Source organism: Eubalaena glacialis, chromosome 5, assembly GCF_028564815.1.
Source record: "Eubalaena glacialis isolate mEubGla1 chromosome 5, mEubGla1.1.hap2.+ XY, whole genome shotgun sequence".
NCBI classification, from domain to species: Eukaryota; Metazoa; Chordata; class Mammalia; order Artiodactyla; family Balaenidae; genus Eubalaena; species Eubalaena glacialis.
The window spans coordinates 44699284-44720124 of record NC_083720.1 but is presented as its reverse complement, the minus strand read 5'-3'; the positions used below and the strand labels follow the sequence as shown (position 1 = coordinate 44720124).

The 20841-nt window shown below is 40.5% G+C and overlaps 1 protein-coding gene across 8 annotated transcripts in view; it reads left to right on the top strand.

Moving 5' to 3' along the window:
* Window positions 1-20841, top strand: part of LDB2 (LIM domain binding 2) — a 391280-nt gene that overhangs the window by 138797 nt on the left and 231642 nt on the right. For all 8 annotated transcript variants that reach the window (XM_061192122.1, XM_061192120.1, XM_061192121.1 and 5 more), the window contains exon 2: window positions 1928-2030. In XM_061192122.1, the coding sequence (XP_061048105.1) occupies window positions 1928-2030 (103 nt within the window). The remainder of the gene's footprint in view (window positions 1-1927; window positions 2031-20841) is intronic.

Sequence of the window (20841 nt, the reverse complement as noted above, 5' to 3'; positions counted from 1 at the left end):
TGAGTAGTTCCAGCCAGTCACTGAACAGCTTTCATTGAGTAATACCATGGCCTCGTCACCGTCTGGGGCCTGGGAGATGGAGGAGCAGGCAAAACAGAGCCTCTACTCACAAGAAACTGATGTTGTACTGACAAGGGAAAAAAAGCAAAACAAAACCAAGAATCAGGGTGGTAATGAAGAACAAGTGAGAAAATGTATATAAAGTATTTAGAACAGTGTTTGGCATGTGGTAAGTGCTCAATAAATGTTAACCATTATTCTTTTTCCATCCGTATAGCAATTTGAAATTAAAAAACCCTGTGTATCCAGGCTCCCAAATAGGGTTTCTTGCCCCAGCTGCTTCTTCACTTCCAAGCCCACTGATTTTTCTAGAAGCTCTGACAGTTTCCACAGCATTCAGGCCCTGTGCCGTGGTCTCAGGCGTGGAGCGAGGCTGTCTGATGCTCACTCGGCTGTGTCCTGCCAGTGGGTTTGAGTCCTTTGAGCGTAGAGACCAATCTCTTATCCTACTGTGTATTCTGAGGGCCTGCACGTAATAAGTGCTCAATAAACATTTGTTTCTGAAGGGAGATGGGGGGGCTAGTTTGTATGTGGAGTCATGATATACCCCTGGATGGTTTTATATTTACTGTATTCTACTAAGAAAAGTGTTGGCTTTTGGTGTGGCGATTGGAAGGAGGCCAGAGAAAAAGAGACAAGGACATTCGTTTGTCTAAGCTTCTTCTTTTCTGAAAAGAGGAACAGCATCAATCTTCAGTGGCCCCTTAATTATTCCCGTTGGGACTGAAGGCTTGTTCCCAAGGCCTGCCAGTGACAACAACTTAATGTTGTCATAAGCAGAACAACTTAATGGGAGGAAGAGAGGCTGGTGAGATCTTGGCCAGGGCCCCAGGGTGGGGGCCTTTAAGAGAGGAGCATCAGGCCCCTCTGTGTCCCTCCCCCATCTGACAGGCAGCTGGGAAACATCTTGCCCTGAAATCTGGCGCTAACCAACAATTCTCTGGAAAAAGATTGTGCTTAAGAATTTGAGGGTAAATCGAGCACTATACAGAGAATGAGGCCCAGGTATGATTCCCCTTTTTAAATGTAAAACACTTTGCATAACCCTCCTAATTCCCTGTTAGAGGAGGCCCTTCCCCTGCCCTTGAAGCTTAGCAATGATTTTAATGGCCTTCAACTGGGCCAATTTCAAATTATTTTCTGGATGAGCAAGGGAAACCTTCAACCCAAGACAAACAAACAGAGTTCATGTGGATGGTTTGCATTCTGCTGAACTATTCTGTTTTTAATAACTGATTTAATAACGAGCAAGTGATTGCCTATAATCTTAAACCAATCCACAAGAACAATCCATATTCATGTGATGGTTGCTTGTGCACAAACTCATCTTTCTACATAAATCCATGTAGCAATACCTGTATCTTTTCTAGGGATATTTGCATAGAGGAAGGCTACAAGCCACACACAACTTTTTTTTTGGATAAATTATTGTTAAAAAATGTACTCTCCTTAACCTGGTTGTAATATTGTGGTTTCTGTTTGTAAAATCGGACTCCTAAATGAGCAAAGAGAAAGAGAGAGAGAAAAAGCTGAATGCATTTTACATTAAAAGCAAACCTTTTTCTTACAAAATGTCACATTGTGCTCCAGAATACGTTTATTAAATCTCCCCAAATATGTCCTCGAGAATTAATTTTCATTTGCTTTGCATTAACTCGTTTATTGAATTGGAATTCAGTCCCCATTTGAGGCAATTAATTTGAAGAGTGACCACACGCCTGCCCACACCCCTTCCAGAACACCCACACACATATGCTAAGTCCCAAGCCACCGATGACTGGATTTTTCTGCCTTTTTCCCTTTTCTTTTCCCCTTTGAGATATTTTTCCACCCTTGCCTGTTAAATAAATGATCTGTCTTTTTGCAGGATAGCGACAACCTCTGGTGGGATGCGTTTGCCACCGAGTTTTTTGAAGATGACGCCACATTAACCCTTTCCTTTTGCTTGGAAGATGGACCAAAGCGATACAGTAAGAAAGAAGTTTATTTTCTCTAATATTTCCTCTTTTTGCGCCCGTAAGAAAACCACAGGGGTCTTCAGAGAATAATACAGTGCTGACAGGCTGACAAGAATCCCGGCCTCCTGCCTCTGATCAAGGCACTGTCACCGGGTGGCAGCCCAACTCGGCAGCAAGAGATTTCCTTCGAGGCTTAGGATGTTTGGGCATTTGCCAGTTTAGAGAGTGAGGCAAATGTGAACCAAGCTCCCCAATGATAAGTGGTAGCTGAATTGTGGAGACTTGCCATCCATCTCTTCCCTGCGACCCTTCTTTATGCTTGACAACACTTCACACCCAACGTCCTGCTTCTGAAGTTCCCCTTAAAAAAATATCCTCACAGTCACTGTATCAGCTATATCCTTCTAATTCCCTCTTATCAATTATCTCAGGTATTTATTTGACAAGTGCTATGTTTTCTTGGGGGCGGGGGAGGCCACAGCTGCTTTGACCACACAGTTTGGGATTCGTGTTGACAGAATTTATAGTTCCTTGTCTTTCTGGCGAGTGATAACTCTGTAAAGATCCTCAAATTACAGCCTGTGGCACCTTGGGTAACAGCTGATCTGTCCTGATTAGGTTCAGCCAACTTGTCAGAGATCAGATTTGCTAGTTGTGCTGTAAAACCGAGAGGCATAAATACGTCAGCACGAAGACAATTAATGTCTGGTTAGATCAGAGAGAGATGCGTTTTCAGAAATCAGCGTTGCACATGTGAAGGGATCTGTCTGTCAGAGGGTAAAACATCCCAAATGTCTCAAACACAGAGCTGATGATGGGACCAACCACAGTATGTACAAATGAGTCGGTCCAGAGCATTGAGTAAATGATAGGTAATAGCGCTCTTGATATACACAGTGAAAAGATCTGATTGTTGCTAAATGTATTTCAAAGCCACTAGAGTACAACCAGTGCTTTTTTTTTTTCTTAATTTTACAGGACTTTAGACAACTTAGTATTTGGATCTGTTGTATGATGAGTCGATTAATTATGCTAATAAATAGATGGTGATTTTGCAAAAGTGGCAAACAGTGGAAAGCAGGACAACTTGCTCAATTGAAACTCATTGCCGGAAGCATCTCTTTAGATTTGTATATCGTGGGCTTTCAGAGGCTGGGACATTTTTAATAAATATTTTGGGTGAGAGGGGCAGCTAATGTGCCAGACAAGGGGCTTTTCCAGAATGTCTTTACATTCAACATAATGACACCTGTTGCAAGCACGGGCAAACCCACTTCATCGGGGGTCCTGATGAGTTCACTCGCTTTCCGTGTGTGGGTGCTCCCAAGCAGCCTCACACCCTACAGAGTGGGAGAGTCGGGTACAGAAGCTGCCGTTTCAGAATTCCCAGGGAGATAAATGAACTCGGCAGTCCAACAATTACTCTCTCCCCAAAAGCCTGCCGGATCAATGGTGAATAATTTCGAACCAAGCAGTCATCCATCCTCTGAGTCTTCTTATTTTTGTCTGAGGCATAAGCTCACATAACTTCAAGTTATCATTGTTTTATGTTCCTGTGCTTTGTGTGTGTGTGTATGTGTGTGTGTGTGTGTGTGTGAATCCGTCAGGGTCTGCTCAGGGAACTAGAATTACTAATAAAACAGATTCTCAATCTTCCTTCTGTCCACCCCTGACCCCAACATCATTTTGGGGTGAGGCATGATCAGTGCTTGTTAAGATCTTATATTCATGTACAGGAGTAAATGCCTGACTACGAGCCATTGTTGCCCAGGTTTCTTTGTTTCTCTGAACCAAAATATTTCCCGAGCAGCGAAGAGAAACAAAGATGATCGACAGTCTGGAGCCCAGTCTCATCAGCTGCTTTGCTGACAGCCTGGTGATGTGCACACGCTGCTGATGTGCCGGCAAGTGACAGCTGATTGACAACCTAGGACCGGGAGATAGGGAAGATGAAGGATGCTTAGAACGCCTGACGCACGTGCTGTTTATGCAGCGCTCCAAGCATCTCGCGGCCACCTTAACCCATTCACGGTCCAGGCACACTGTGCCGGGTGGGCAGGGAAAACACACGCTGGCCCTGGGCTGGGGCTGCAGCACTTCCTTGAGACCTTGCAGGGAGCTGAGAGCTTTGCATTTCTCAGGAAGAAAATAGGACTTGGCTATCACATTTGTGTATGTAAAACATTTCCCCATATTGCTTTCATTATAGGTACCAGGAAATATTCTAGATGAGGTTTACTTAACTAGAAAAAACTTTTCCTTCTCCCTCCCCATGTCTACATTTTCAGAGGGTTCCTCTGGCTCTAAGAGATCTTATCTCTAAGCTACCGTAAATCATGTAATATGTGTTTACTTGTTTATTTGTTACCTGTCACCCCCTATTAGAATGTTATCTCCCTGTGCACAGGGGCTTTGTTTTATTTATTGCCGAATTCTCAGATTAATACAGAAACTTGCACAACATAGGTACCCAATAAATATTCATTGAATGAATGATTGAATGAATGAGTGGACATTTGGGGAAAAGTTTATATCCCAAACAGAATGCTGGCAAAACAATCCCCATACCGACATCCTTGGACTTATTTAAATGGGAAGAACTCAGTCCAAAGTGCTCTACTGGTGTTTTCAAATAAGCTCTAGGATATGGTTGGATCTATTTTAAGCTGCAGGGGTAGGGGGGACTCAACAGTATAATAATTCAGGAGATAATTATGTTGGGGAGATATATTACTCTTCCTTTCAGAAAGCTCTTCTGTATCAATCTCATTGCTCCACCCACCCCAGTCTCTACTCTCCTGATGGGAGTGGGCCCCCTCCCCAGGTGGGATGTGATTGGGATTGCCGATGGAGACTACTGATGTCTTCCTAGAAGACGGGGGTGAGGTTGATGTGGAGAGGGGCCAGACCGACAAGGTTACTGGACCATGTAGCAATTGGGATGTGCATCCCTAAGGCCATGTGCCTGCCCCTGCCTTGTGGGGCTTCATGAAGTGTTCCCCCAGCAGCTGGAGAAGCCAACAGTCCAGGGTGGAGGTTTCTGCTTGGGTTAGGTGGAATCTCAAGTGGGGAAGAGGGCCAGGGGTAAGAGAGTCCCTCTTGATCAGCTGGTCTGTGGTTAAAGACCAGTAGAGCTGAAAAGTGTCTTTCTGGAAATGGATCCTTCCTTGGTCCGCAGAGCCCCAGCTGGTGAGTTATTAGGCCTCAGGTTGACCGACTCCAGAGTCAGAGTTGGGGGACCCCCCCAACGCCATCCTATCCCTACACCTCCCACGGCTAAGAGGAAAGAAATAGATTCGTCAATTCACACATTCCGAGGAACGTAAGTCACAAATAATTACTGTGTCTTATTTGATAGAGAGGGCAAGGCAAGCAGAGGAATGGGGTCTCAGCCCTCTGCACGCTTATTTTGCAATTCTGAGTCCAGCGTGGTGTATGATTTTCCTTCCGCACCTTATACAGAAGCAACCGTTCTTAGGTGGCTTGCTCACCATTAGCTTCAAGCGAGGATTGATTTTTCCTCTGCTCCTTTTCTGGGTGTGTAGTGGAATCGTGCCCCACAGTCTCCCTGCTCCTGATGACTAGCACAGAACCTTTTGGGTAAAGGTACTGGTAACCGCCTCAGGAAACCTAGGCCATGTCCAGGGCCACAATGGCCATGTTCTTCATCTGTCGGAAATACATGGTTCCCAATTCATTCAGGAAATATTTCTTTGCTGGGAAAGATACATAGAGAGAGTCCTCCTGGGACTTCCCTTGTGGCGCAGTGGTTAAGAATCTGCCTGCCAATGCAGGCGACATGGGTTCAATCCCTGGTCCGGGAAGATTCCCAGATGCCATGGAGCAACTAAGCCTGTGCGCCACAACTACTGAGCCTGCGCTCTAGAGCCCGCAAGCCACAACTACTGAGCCCATGTGCCACAACTACTGAAGCCCACGCACTCTAGGGTCCACGTGCCGCAACTACTGAGCCCACGTGCTGCAACTACTAAAGCCGCGCACCTAGAGCCCGTGCTCCTCAACAAGAGAAGCCACCACAATGAGAAGCCCGCACACTGCAATGAAGAGTAGCCCCCGCTCTCCTCCACTAGAGAAAGGCCTTGCGCAGCAATGAAAACCCAACGCAGCCAAAAGAAAAAGAGAAAGTTCTCCTGTGTCCCATGGCGTTGGAGAGGCTGGGAGGCTAATCAATACAGTAGAAAGCTCACAAGAGTTCAATGTGAACATTCTTGGTCTTAACCTGTGCTTGTATTGGTAAACAGAGCCTCCATTTCCTTATCTGTAAAATGGCCATAAGACTACCGTCACTGGCTTGCAGTGAAAATTAAATGAGATAATATAATCAAAGAACCGCAGAGCATTTGAAGAATGGTAGTCAGCCTTGACTATTATTATTGATAACAATGCACAACCTTGGCATTACTACAGCTTCTGTGCATTGGAGAAGCTTGCCGTTGGCAAGTGCTTATCAAGTACGTAGAGCTTGCTGGGCAGTGGAGAGCCTACAGACCCTTCTGATGGGCAATTCCTGCTGAACTGCAACATTGAAGAAATCACCCTCTCCCAGGCTTTCAACTGCAGAAACCCACTGTCATCACTGGTAAGTGATGTGCGAAAGGAAGGGAAGGGCAGTTGAGAATGTGTGGGTTCTGTGCTTTGGGGGCTAAAGACTCCAAACACTAAACTATGTCCAGGTTGGTCTTGCTTTGGAAATTGGGGTGGGGGGGAGTTGACATAAATACTAAAATGCCATCTTATTTGGGGGCACTTCCTATTGGCTTTTTTTAAGGGAAATGTGTGTGGTTCAGGCAGGGATTCCTGGTCTGAAACCTGGGTTCAAACCCAGCTTTGTCTTTACCGCCTGAGTGATTTGGCCTAAGTCACATTCTAAGCATCAGTGGCCTCATCTGCAAAGTGAGGGTTTGATGAGATGACATGTAAATTTCTTTGCAGAGTTTCCAGTGCCTGGAAAATGCTCCATAAATAGCTGTTGTTATTCAATTGAATTCCAATGAGCATACCTCAGCCTCTAGATTGAGATCCAGGACAACTCAGATACAATCATCACTAATCCTTTAAATATTGTTTGTAATTTGAGGGTGATGGGTCCCAGTAATTTTCCATCTGACAACTGTTATTTCATCTTGAGTTTCACATTCTTTCTGGAGTAAGGGTTTCTGGCAGAACTACACACCTTTATAGTCACATGAGCCAAAGACTATTCTTGTTTCCTCTGTGACTGCTGGGGGTTCATTTCACTGTCCAAAAGCAGAAAGTTGTTTTGGGATATGTCATTACTCTCCACGCTGTTTTCTTCTGTTTTCCTTAGTCATCAAGTCCCATTAGATATTTGAAGGACTGCACATTGGCCCCTCTGTGGAGCCATTTCTTCACAAGATGCTTCTCTTTTACATTTTCTTTCCTATTTCCCTTTTTTCTGAAAGCTCTGGTAGCACTGCAATATTGACAAAGTTCTTCAATTTTGTCTTGTAATATGTGTTTTTATGTGTGGTGTATTTGGATGTGTCCCCCTAAGGAAGAGAAATTCTACAAGGCCCAAGTAACTTTACTGTCTCTGGTTACTATTATTTTTTTTCCTGTTTTTTTATTGGTTCACCTCGTCCAGCTGTGTTTTTATTGTGCTTGCTATATAGGAATTCTGAAAGCATTTTCTCCCCACTTTCTCTTTCTCTCTAATATCATATTACATGATTAGAAATATATTCCTGGGAAAATCATTCCTTGAATCAGCATTTTGACACCGCGCTTAATAACTATTACGGTGTGAACCTGGGTATTTTTAAAAGCTACATGTGAAGAGCGTGCACTACAGCACACGGGGAGAAGGATTTGCAAGGCCAGAATCTGTGCCTGTGTCTTTTCTATGGGTAACACCTCTAAAGAGTCCACCTGAGATCTGGAAATGTACGGGTTTGTGCGGCCAGTGTTTAAAAACCCTTAGCTTCCTCAAGAGACACGTGCCCATTAGTCCAGGGGCTCTTCCGCTATAAAGTAACTTTGCTCCTCTGGAAAGTTTTCATTCCTTTTCTTTTATTCATTTATGGAGGTAGAGATCAAAATCACGGACTCTGGATCCCTTTGAGCCTCTGCTTCACCAGAGCTGTGCGAAGTTAGGCCTATGACTTGATGCTGGGCATTCTGCCTAGACTTTCTTAACCTCAGTTTCTTTATACATAATGTCTAGGTGATAATAATGCCAACATCATAAGATACTTGTGAAGATTAAATAAGATTAAGTAACATGTACCTTAGCTTAGTGCTGTCTGGGAAAAACACACAATAAATATTTATTGCTTGAATAAATGAATGGATGAATGAATGAGTAAGAGAATGAGTTAAACCTATGATATTCCAGTCACTTGGAATTAAAATAGTGGATAGTTTCCATTACTTGTTCCATCATTTAGCTCATAGAAGGAAAATCTCTGGCTTTGGGCAAAGCCAGATCAGACTTGTCTTCCTTCTATAGGGAAAGCTTAAGAATTTAATGACCAACTGGAAGAAAACCTGATATTATGGAAGATGATGACTTAAACAAGTCCCAAACTATTACAATTGTGACACCTGTCTAACAGAGGGTGACGTTTCCATCCCCTATTTTGCTCAGAGAGCTAGGAGCTACTGAATACTTCTCAAGTGCCAGGCACTGTGCTAGGCACCATTGGGCTCTATGTCTTGTTTACTGAGGACCAGATGAAAGGAAATGAACTATGGTTGCATTCAAAATTAATCCCAGAGAAAAGAATGCACCTCCTCAGAGTAGTCCTTGATGGTTAGTTACTGGATGATTGTGGCATTTTTGTTACATAATGACATAGATGTCTTTGTCTCAGATGACTCTGGAAAATGCTTTCCTTTGCATGAGCTGCACTAAATGATTTCTAGAAAGCTCTAGACTTTGAAATTGTGATTTTAGTGAGTGACCCTTCTCAACAGAATTCTTCATTAGGCTGGCAAGATCTGGAGTAAATTAAGTTAGGACTAAAGCAGACATTCATTTGAAGTTCATTTTTTCCTTCAGTCATTCATTGATTCATGCATTCAGAATGCACTGAATTCTTGCTTTTTGCCAGACATTGAGAGGGATAGATAGTCTTGAGAGGAAGGAAGTTCATCACCAATTTTTTCATTTACTTTTAATTTCATTTTAATACAAACTCTTACCTTAAATTAACATGATCAACTAAGTAACTCAAAAAGAAAATATTCTTGTAATATTAATGCAAAATCTGGGATTAGTTATAAAAAGGACTTGAGAGAAAGCCTACAGCTGATGGATGAACTAACAGACTTCTGAAGGGAAAAAGGAGCCTGAATCTCTTCCCATTTGTGGTTTCAAATTGATGATATCAAGTGTTGCAAATTAGCCATAACAATAGATTGAGCAGACATCCCATTCACTCATCTGCTAATAAATACCACACTAATAATCACATGAGATAATGGACGGAAAAGTGCTTTGAATAAATGTAAAGTGCTATACAAGTTGAAGGTATAATTATCATCATATTTATAATTGATCTTTAGGATTTGGTGACTTTATTTTCCCTTTATATGTCAAGCTGTTAAGAAATCTGGGAGGATTGTTGGATCTTTTCTCATGGGGATAAAATTCATTGTCAAATATGCAGGCTTGAGCAAGTCAGACCTATTCTCAAGAGCTTGGTTGGGAGGTCTGAATGAGGTACTAGCCAGGAAATGGACATCATGTCCATTTTTGAGACTGTGTGACTATGATGTCTGTGGGGTCCTGGAACGTACATTTTCTGACTCTTGGTTTCATGGGGGTATATTCCTACTCTCATTAGCTTCCCTATGGTTCTCAAACCAAGAAGGCACTACCTCATAGTGGGTAACAGGATAAATGTGGCCAACTTTTCATTATCACAATGATAGGTAATGCTACTGGCATTTATTGTCTGGGGGCTGGAGAAGATAAATGTTCTGCTCAACAAAAAATTATTGAGAAACATCTTACCTGACCCTCTTTACATCCAATTTACTCATCATCTTGAAGGTAGGCGTTGCTAGATAAAATGTAAGTATACAAATGCAATACTTGGGACATATACTACAAAATTATTTGTTTATCTAAAATTCTAAGTTAACTGGACATCTTGTGTCTTTCTTTCTTAAGGCTAGCAGCCCTACTTGAAGGACCCCAGTTCACACTCAAATATGAAATCTTGATAACTCCAGAGCAGCTACAATGGAGTGTGAACATGATACATTATATGGAAAAAACTCTAAGAGATTTACCTGGTCCTGTTCTGCACATAAGTCTTGCCTCTGCTTACATTCAGCAACTGGACTCATGAGTCCCACCTAAAGGATAAAATACCTCATTGGGGCGGGGGGGAGGTGTAGGCTAAAGCCTGCCTGAATTTAAATCCAAAGTTCATATTGCAGACCCTCCATAGTTGACTATGCCACACTTGGGCAGGTGCTGAGCACACATGAGTGTGTAATATCATCTCCCTTAAAGGAACTTACAGTTTAACAAGGGAGATAGACATAAACAATTAACTCTAATGCAACAGCATCCACAGTGAAAGAGTAGGGCAAACAAAGTACTGTGGGATATAAAGAAGGTGATCAAATCTGCTTCCAGGAGAAAAAGACTAGACTGGTGAAGACTTCTTTCTAACCTAAAACCATTTTGTTCCTTAAAGCCATGACAGAAACACCCTACCACAGTACCTTGCAGATATAAGGTTTTCAGTAAATATCTGTGGACTGAATAAATGATACAGCACTGGTAAATAGTATAAATATGACCCAAAGGAACTGATTATTTAGCCCACAGGGACATTACTGAACATACGGTTTTTCCCATGTTTTAGTAATTTTCCACCATCACAATCTCCAGTTGTAGCAACTCATTTTGTGTTATAGAGTAACAGAAATGTCACAGAGCAGTTTGGAAATTTGTCCACAAAGAGAGCCAAGACTGAGACTTAAATTTAAATACCAAATCAAAATCACATCTACCCAACCTACAGTACTAGGACTGATTGTTTTGTTTTGTTTTGTTTTTTCCTTAATGCTTTGGGCCATGGGTTAGTAGAGTATTTCACTACATAGTCTGCCAATTTTCCTGGTAAGTACAATTGTGTCATTAAATTTCATAGAATAAGCAGTCTTCAGCAACCATACATAAATCTTCTTATTGAACGGATCTTATTGGACATAATTTCAGTTGAAACATCTATGTATTTATTTAACCTTTCTCAAGGACTTTCCATGTGTCATCTTTCTGTGCCCTGGTGATAAGAAGATGAATGAGCAAAATCTCTTGCCTTGGAGGAGCTAAAGGTCTAGTGAGCTATTGTTTCTAGGACTTGACTATTAGCAGATCTTAGCCAGATTTTTTCTTATTGATGCTCTCTGCCTCTGTTTATAAACCTGTTCTTAATAATGCTCACCACCACATTTTTAGATTCTATATCCAAATGTAAGATTGATATCATTTTTAACATAAAACATTTTCAAAAATCAGGGTTAAGTTGAGATGTATGCAGTATTTCCTTTGTACAATACTGGTTTGTGAAATTCTTGTTTCGCGGCATTAGCTGATTGAAGCATCCTCCCCACACGCCTATGTTTAGTTTAATCTTCACTTTTGCTTTATGTTTTCAGGTTGTAAATGCACCTTATTTATGCATATGGGGTAAAATAAAGCATTTGTTGAAATCAGGTTAAATTAGCCTTCTTCTACAACTATATTAATCAATGTTCATGTGGATTTCATTAAGAATATAGAGGCTCGGTGACAAAATCACCTGTTAGGGTGTGTTTCATTATTTACTGTTTAATCAAGGTGGTTGTATTGGAGTATTTGAACTCCAAATACTTGCAGGAGCTTGCAGAACTTGGTACCTTCATACACTTTGCTTTTATTATTCATTCCAAGAGAATCAGCTTCACCCAACCATTGTAATGTGCTTATTTACTTTTATGAGGTTGGTCCTATCCCAATTAATGCTACCTTTAACACATTCTTTGATGAGAACTTCCCTGATGCAACATTATCTTTGGCTTTTCAATAAGTCAGGAGGACTTGAAATTGACAACAATTGACACTAATAATCATTCTGAAGATCTGTTGAAGGAAGAAGTAAGGTCACCTAGGAGCATGGTAATAAAGCCATTCCCTTTTTACGAGACAATTTCTCCATATTATCTAGAGCAAGCAGAGCATTACATTATTTTTACAGACTTTTCTAAAAATACATGTGTCTTACTTAGTCCTGCCTTTGAATTATCTGATTTGCAATTTGTTTGTCTTTTTTTACTTTAAAAAATACATCATTTGCTATGCCAGAATGGGTTAGTTACACTGAGAACAATGAAGAGGCAAGAGTTCTTCCAGAATCTAATTATGAGGTAAGCCTAGTCAGTAATGCTTGGGAAGGTATTTCCTCATAGACATACATGGTATCTCCATGTTACTCTCATATTCCAGATTAAAAAAAAAACCACTTAAGATGTTCTCAGTAAAAGACAATTTGTGTGTTGTTTCAGAATTAATGCAAGCTTTGAATATATTCCAAAAACTGAAGTTAGTTAACTTAGAGGTGTATTTGTCCAGATAAAATTTCCCCTGGAAATGTTTGTCATGTCATATATGTGAAGGAGTGCTAGCATTTGATAAAGTCAGCGACACTATTCAGTTTTCAACTGAGGCATTTAGGGCAGTTCAACTTTCAAGCTTTAAAAAAAGTTAATAATAATCAACTTTTTTAAGGTTGCCTGCCTAAAATAACTTAATGTTCCCATGCTTATTTGCTTCTCTTCAATAGGACCATAAGAGAAATGATAAACGGTGTTTGACTGATTATGTAAATAAACTGCTAATTATATCCTTTATAGTTCTCCACACTTCTAGACACTGTACCTGAATGTATTTCCTATAAAATGCTTTAGTACTTAGTCCTCTATTATTTTTTTTTAAAGATGGGCCCAAAATCAGTAATTATGAGCATTATTATTCAGGTTCACAGCAGTGCGGCTGCTATTCTTCACTTGATAATTACCTTGTTAAACTAATGTCAGATCAGCACCATGCCTTAGTTAAGAAAATGGTCTACGAGCCCCGTGCAAGCAGGCCCAGCTGTGAAAATATTAAAAGGTTTATTAAATCCAGACACCTCTTCAGCATTGCCTCACTGACATTAGTTACGGAAGTTCTAAGAAGTGGCATATTTCCCATTAGATGTTCGTAATATCTTTCCTGAGGTGCCATGCATCTCTTGACAGTTGGTGCTTCCATTGTATTGTCCCCATTCTCAGCTCTGGGCTTTGTTGCCAACTGGGCACTGTTTAATTGGCATGATCTCCACTCAGAGCCTCCAGGAAGCAAAGGGAAGAAGACCCATCCTTAGGGAAACGAGGAAGGCCTATGAGACTGTTTCTCTTCCTACTTTTGCTGGTTTTGAATTCCAGTTTTATTTATTACTTCTTTCCCTTTGGAAAGGAAAAAAAAAAAATCAAGATCCTCCACTATTAGCTGTGGTTTTGTCTAAAAAAAGACACAGTTACAGATTCCAATTTTTAGGCCAAAATAAGTAATTCTTTCTATGATCTTCTAATTTGCAAAAAAAGAGTCAGATTCTTAGTGGATTCTTGTCTTGGTGTTTTTCAAATGTGTCCAACAGTAACCTCCTGGATTGGTTAATGAGTTTAAATGACAAACATTCTGATAATGCTTTGCAGTTTATAAAATCCTTTCACAAATCAGGACCATCTGTAAGCTCGTGGAGGGAGAGAACTGGGCCTTATTCTTCTCTGGAGCCTCAGTGCTTGCCACTGTAAGGGACGAAGAGGGGGCCCATGGTTAATATTTGCTGAGCAGGATTGCATGGCAGTATCTCATTCCATCCTTGCTATGAGCCCAGAGCAGGTATTATATGGACCACTTGTACTGTAGAGATGAAGAAAGTGAGTCTCAGAACTCAGAGACTCAGGACTCAACTCTTCTGCCTTCAATACCCATATTGTGGCCCCTTTATCATCCCATTTACCAGCATCTTTTTTAAACAGTAGAGAATCTTTAAATTTTACCTGTTTGGATACGAAAAAAAATCTAACCTCTTGCTCTAAATTCTGGAGCCTTTCTCCCTTCTCTCCTCATCCACTCCTCCCTGAAATAGCACAAGTTAAGGAGAATTAGTTCTTAATGGTGAATATGTATCCCCAGCATATTTTTCTCATCAAGTTAAGTGCAGATCACTTCAATCCTTCCAACATTGCTGCCTCAAAGCTGACATTTATAAATTTTCTTTTTCAAAGCAGTATGGGATCCTCCATATGTCTTCCACAATAATTATCTATGTTTTCAGGGAATCTAAAGATTTATTTCCTTCCAAGTCCTTGTTGCTGGCATTTTCTCCAAGCCTCCAAAACTGCCAAGAGATGAACTTCAATTTAGAGGAACTGTTACATTTGTCATTGTGAATTTGCTAAACTTTGGATAAATTTGAAGATTTATGCTTATTCCCAAGGGGGTCCTGAGACTATCTTTGAAGCTCAGAAAGTTCACGCTTGACTTCCTTTCTGCTGTTCTAAGTAAACAAGTCCTTAAATCTGTGCAGTCTCCCTGCCTGGGCTCTGGGTCTCTGTCATCGTCTAAACCTGGACACGTTTGTACTGCCAGGAACTCAGATGTGACTCACTTCGAGGTGTGGGGAAGGAGTCTTCTCTTGGGCTCGTGCTGTGGAAATCACACTCCATCTATATCTCTAGGATGATCCAATCAGAGAAGACCTTTCAGTAACCCCTCACTTTAATAGCCCGGGACTGTGAGACAGACAACCTTCAAATTATGACCTTGTCCTGCGGTAACTGCATGACCTTGGTTGTTATACCCAATCTCTCTGAGCCTCACCGTTTTCATCTATAAAATGAGCATAAAGTCTATCTGGCCACGGTAGGATGGTATTTATAAATAATACACATACAGTCCGTGATACATGAGAGTTTATCAACAAGTAGTAGCTATTTTAATAGTTATTGATAGATAACATACCAAGAAGTTGAGTTGGCTTTGACTTGTTCAAGGCAATTGGCTAGATTGTGATAGAGCCAGGATTGAATTCATGTCTCTTGATTCTTTGTAAAACATAAGACTCCACTTAGTGACTAGCTAACAGTTCTTTACTCCTTTTTTTATTGAACAGAGTCTAGAAGTAACATGGTTTATAGGGACCATATATGATTTAATTTTGTTCTTTGGATCATCTTCAAAATCAGAGTCAAGTGCAATAGGAAATGTCACTAAATTCTTTGAATTCAATGCTGTGCAAAATATTGGAGATGTCTGTTGACTAGGTGTTTTAGTTTTCTGTTGCAGCATATCAAATGACCACAAACTTAGCAGCTTAAAAAAACACATATTTGCTAGTTCACGTTTTCTGTGGGTCAGGAGTCCAGGCACTAGCTAACTGGATCCTCTGCCCAGGGTCTCACAGGGCTGAAACCACTGTGTCACTTGGGACTGTGACCCCTTCTAAGACCCAGGGCTGTTGGCAGAATTCAGTTCCTTGCAGTTGTAGGACTGAAGTTCCCGCTTTCTTGCTTGCTGTTATCTAGAGACTGTTTACAAGTCCTAGAGGCCTCCCACTGTTGCCCAGCACATGGTCCCCTGCACACATGGAAGCTTGGTCTTTCAAGGCCAATGGGAGAATCTCTCCTTTCAAATCTCCGACATTAAGGACTCACCTGATTAGGTCAGGCCCACCCAGGATCATGTCTCTCAATGAACTTAATCTGTTTAAGGACTTTATTTACATCTGCACAATCCCTCTGCCAGCTCATGTAACATAATCATGGAGTTATATACCATCAGTGTCACAAGTCATACTCACACACAAGGGAAGGAGATAATAACGCAGAGTGTGTATACCAGGGGGTGAGAATCTTGGAGGGGGTCATCCTAGAATTCTGCCTACCAGGGAAATGAGACAAGTACATAGTTATGATATAAGACTTCCTGGCAAATGTCATCAAATAAGGGTAAAGTGCCCTGTGAAGCCCAAGAAGACAGGTGATTTACTGCTAGGGGGCTTGAGAGGCATGTCAGGGATAATGGGTAGGGTTTGGGTAGGAGGAGGTTGAGGTGAGCAGGGGCAGTGAGGAAGGAAGAGAGTAGAAGAAGCACATCCTAAGGGAGACAAAGAAGGTATTTGGGGAAAAAGGTTCATTGTTTGGTTTGGCTGGAACTTGGTTCTAAGGAACTGCTCCGTGGTTTTTAACAGACATGAAACTTATAGAGAATGTGATGAGTACTGTCTGATTGCATGAGTCAGACACATGAAACTTATAGAAAATGTGAGCACATGAAACTTATAGAAAATGTGATGAGTACTGTCTGATTCCATGAGTGTCCTTTGCTTCTTAATGTACTGACTCATCAAGAAGGGAAGATTCTGGCCTGGCCATGTGTCCTTTGTTTGTAGGGCTCTGAATCCTCCCTCTGGTGACCCTTCAGGACCTTAGAAAAGTTGTTTCTACAGGTTCAGTGCTGTAAGCTCTAGGTGAAACCAGCTGGAGCTGGCTGGAGCTTAAAGAACCCAAGACCATGTCGTATAAGAAACAGTGATCTCACTCATTCATGTGTTTGTTGAACAAATATGTACCGTGTTCCTCTGTGCCCTTCACTCTGCTTTTGCTCAGGAGGTGCAGTAAATAAGACAGCCTTGGCTCCTGCCCTCATGAGGTTTAGAATCTAGACTCCAGACAATTCTTAGATGATTTAGGCTTTAGATTGTCAAGGGATAGAGAGCTAATAAAGACACACGCATTATGAATTAATTTCAGTTGTGATAAGTGCTATGAGCAAAATATATGGGATGCCATGAGAGCGAATCAGGGGCTTAAACCAATCTCTGCGGAGGTGGCAGTGGAGGTAGCAGGGCGGGGGTGTCAAGATAAACCTCTCTGAGGAAGTTATAAAGGGTGAAAAATATCTCAGAAATAAATGTACCTTGGAGAAGAGACAAATTAAAGTGAACACAGAGTTCTCATGTATCTCTTGGGCAAACATGGTAAAGAGGTTTTTAGATTTGAGATAGAATGAATCAGCTTGGATGCTTTTCTTGTCTTTTTCTACCTGGGGTACCAGTGCTCATTTTTCAGAGCCCACCTCTCTCCCTAGTTCCCTCCAGAGGATCGATTGCTCGCTTCTCTCTGTGCCTGTGACATGTGGCAGACACATCCACCGTGCCGTGGCTCTCATAGTTCATGGTTGTCTGCTCACACAATGCTTGGCTGGAACCTCACGGCCGATGTCCTCAGACAGTAATTACAGCCTCTTCATCTTTTCATCACTTATACCTAATACTTCACCTGACACCACAGTTGGTACAGAATAGTATTTGTTGAATGAATAAACCAGAACTAGTTGGAAGTGATGAACGTAACACGTTGATAGACTGCCATGCTTTAAAAGAAATATCTTTCCAGAAAATCAGTTTTCCAAAGTGAAACGTTCTGCCTCAGAATGAGAGGCAGAACTCACCATCCTTGGAGGTGACAAAAGTCCTGTAAATCTCGGTGTGTGAATCAGAACTAAAACAGAATTTGAAAAACTTGATTATAGCAATTATCAATTATCAAATTATGTTTTTGATCCTGATTACTTGAGAAAGTTGATACATTTTTAAAAGGGCTGAATTTAGGTCCACAGGTAGCATTTCTGATTGGGAGAGTCTTTCCTGGCCGTGTATTTCTGAGATGTGCTATGCATTTTTGACTCATTACAGAAGGTTACATTTAGGATAGGGAGGATAAGATTTTTTTAAGTATAAATATGATACATAGATTACATTAAGGAGATATTCCAAGTTGTCATTAGGACAGAAAATCCTGTTGAACTATGAATGAAAATGTGCCTATAGGACAAACGGACAGAGTAATTGTATCACTTTGTATAGAAGAAAAATGCCTATTTGTATACATCAGTAAAAGTCCTCCACAACATAATTCTCCAATGGTAGAGACAAGCCTAAGGAGGGGGCATGCCCTAGAAGTCCCTGAGTTATATTAGGCAAGTACCACATTAGCATGAAGCAAGAATCAAACTGATGCAGAAAGTTCAGGAGTTAGTCCCTGGCATGCTGATTTTAGCAGCCGGAAGGCCAAAGGATATGGAAGGACAATCAAAAGAACATCTCACACTATTGGAGGCCTGGTGGGATTGATCCATGGGCAAAGAACAAAAGATGTGCGATGTAACTAAGTGACTGATAGCAGAGTATGCATCGTTTGAGACACCTCCAAGCCTCCAGGGCTCACGAGTGACCTGTTTAGGGCAGTGTAAGCAGGAATATAAGCAAAAGCAACAAGACAAAAGAAGAATTTAAATAGCTGGGAGTCTGCCAGGAGAAGAAATGATGAAAACTGCCTTTTAGAGGCTCAAAAACAAACCTAATTTCTTTCAAATGGGAGATGTCCTGGTTTAGTGCTCATAAAACAAAACCAAGAAATATTTATTGAGGCCGCACCATGAAATCTCTGGTAGCTCTTTCCTGTTTCCAATTCCAACTTTAACATTTTAAATTTTTTATTTCCACTGATCATACGTATTGAACCATGTAATCGCATGACTCCTTTATTTCATGTTCAAGGAGCCTCCCTCATTTAATCCAAGTAATGAACACATCCTTTTCCAGTGTGTTTCAAATGATTAAAAGTAGGAAAATTTGAACGCAGATATAAAATGCAATCTACTTCATTAAAAAATAGTTTGTTTATATATTTATTTATTTACTTATTTTTGTTGAAGAATTGTTGGCATACAATGTTATATTAGTTTCAGGTCTACAACATAGTGATTTGACATTTATATATGTTACAAATTGATCACCACACTAAGTATAGTAACCATCTGTCACCATACAAAGTTATAGCAATATTATTAGCCATATTCTTTATGTATATTTTGTAACTGGAGGTTTGTACCTTTTAATCCCCTTCACCTATTTCACCCAAACACCCCTTCCCCCTCCTCTGGCGACCACCTGTTTGTTCTCTGTAACTATGTGTCTGTTTCTTTTTGTTTTGTTTGTTCATTTATTTTGTCTTTTAGATTCTCCATATAAATGAAGTCATACAGTATTTGTCTTTCTCTATCTGGCTTATTTTACTTAGCACAATGCCCTCTATGTTCATCCATGGTGTAGCAAATGGTAAGATTTCCTTTTTTGTGGCTGAATAATATTCCAGTGCGTATATATATTACATTTTCTTTACCCATTCATCCACTGATGGACACTTAGGCAGCTTCCATATCTTGGCTGTTGTGAATAGTGCTGTGCTTCATCAAAGGAGTTTCAGAAACTGATAGAGGGGTCAAGATTCAATATCCTGGAGGAAGATTATTTTGGCGGTCCCTTAGACTGGTTTAATTAAAGAGACCCCATGTAGAATTTTCATCTGGAAAAACTGGAAGACAGTCTGTCTCTTTCAATCTCTCTTTCTCTCTCCATTTCTCTCTCTTTCTCTCTCTCTTTTTAAAAATTAACTTTTAATTTCTTCTATCACAAAATTTTGGGATAGATATTCCAAAATGATAGGGATTTTCCAATTTAGAAGAATTGGATCCAGAATATTTAACTGCCCCCCTCCATCAAAAACTCCAAATTACTAGAACTATCCCAGCCTGCACTGAGAAGATTTGCATATTCTGTGGGTAAACAGTCCATGATAAAAATTTATTCAATATGGGACAACAAATGTTATTTCATCTCTTCACATATTCATTCATTCTACACTTAACACTCCTAACTTTCGTTCATTAATTTGCCGAATGTTCTATGTCTCCTTGTACTTAATACATACAAACCAGATTTTCACTTTCCTCTGAGGATACCTCCAGTAACCTTAAATGTTTTCATTGATAATGTGAAAACGAAAGTGTGCCTTTCCATTTGACATGAGTAAGTGTGGATTTTGTACAGCAAGATACAAATTAATTTTATGTCCTGTAGGAATAAACATCAAAAGTCATAAAGACTAGGTGAGAGCTTCTAGACTTGGGCAATGTGTCTTATGAAGGCTGAAGAAAAATCATTTCCAGTGTTCAACGTTCATTGTATGTTTCATCAAGTGCTACCCCCTCACCTCTCCTTCCCCCTCCACCTCCTTCTCTTCTACTTCTTCTTTCCTCCTCTTCTTCATTTGTAAAAATATAACTGCATTGTCATTATTTGGGTCTCAGGATGATGAAAGTTGTACCATCCCTTTTGGTGGTAGGCAGATAGGTGAGGGGCAGTGGTGTATCCAATGACAGAGCTTGTGAACTCCCTAATCTTTGTTTTCCTGATATTCTATCTGAGTGACAGGTCCCATTTATAGGTTCCTCCCAAACAATTTACCACATCAGATATTGGTACCACAGGTTGGGTATTCTAAAGGGAGCCCCTAAATCCTCTGCTTTTGACTTTATACCTCTCACCTTAACGACTAATCTTAACTATTAAACTGAATTGAATGTGATCTGGGAGGAAAACAAATTCATTTAAATGACTATAGGGACTAGCTGTCTATAAGTGTTATTGAATCACCATAAGAAGTAAATCCTTATTCTAAAATCCCTTCCTTGAGTAGTATAAATTGTTCCAAAAATAACCACAAGCAATATACGCTCATTGAAGACTTTTAAAATACAGACAAAAGAAGAAGAAAGAAAAATAGAAATCATCTATAGCTCAGAGACAAATCACTTAATATTTGGTTTATATATTTCCAATCTTTGTTTTCTATGTTCAAATGTTTTTTCTTTGGAACCATACAATATGGACTT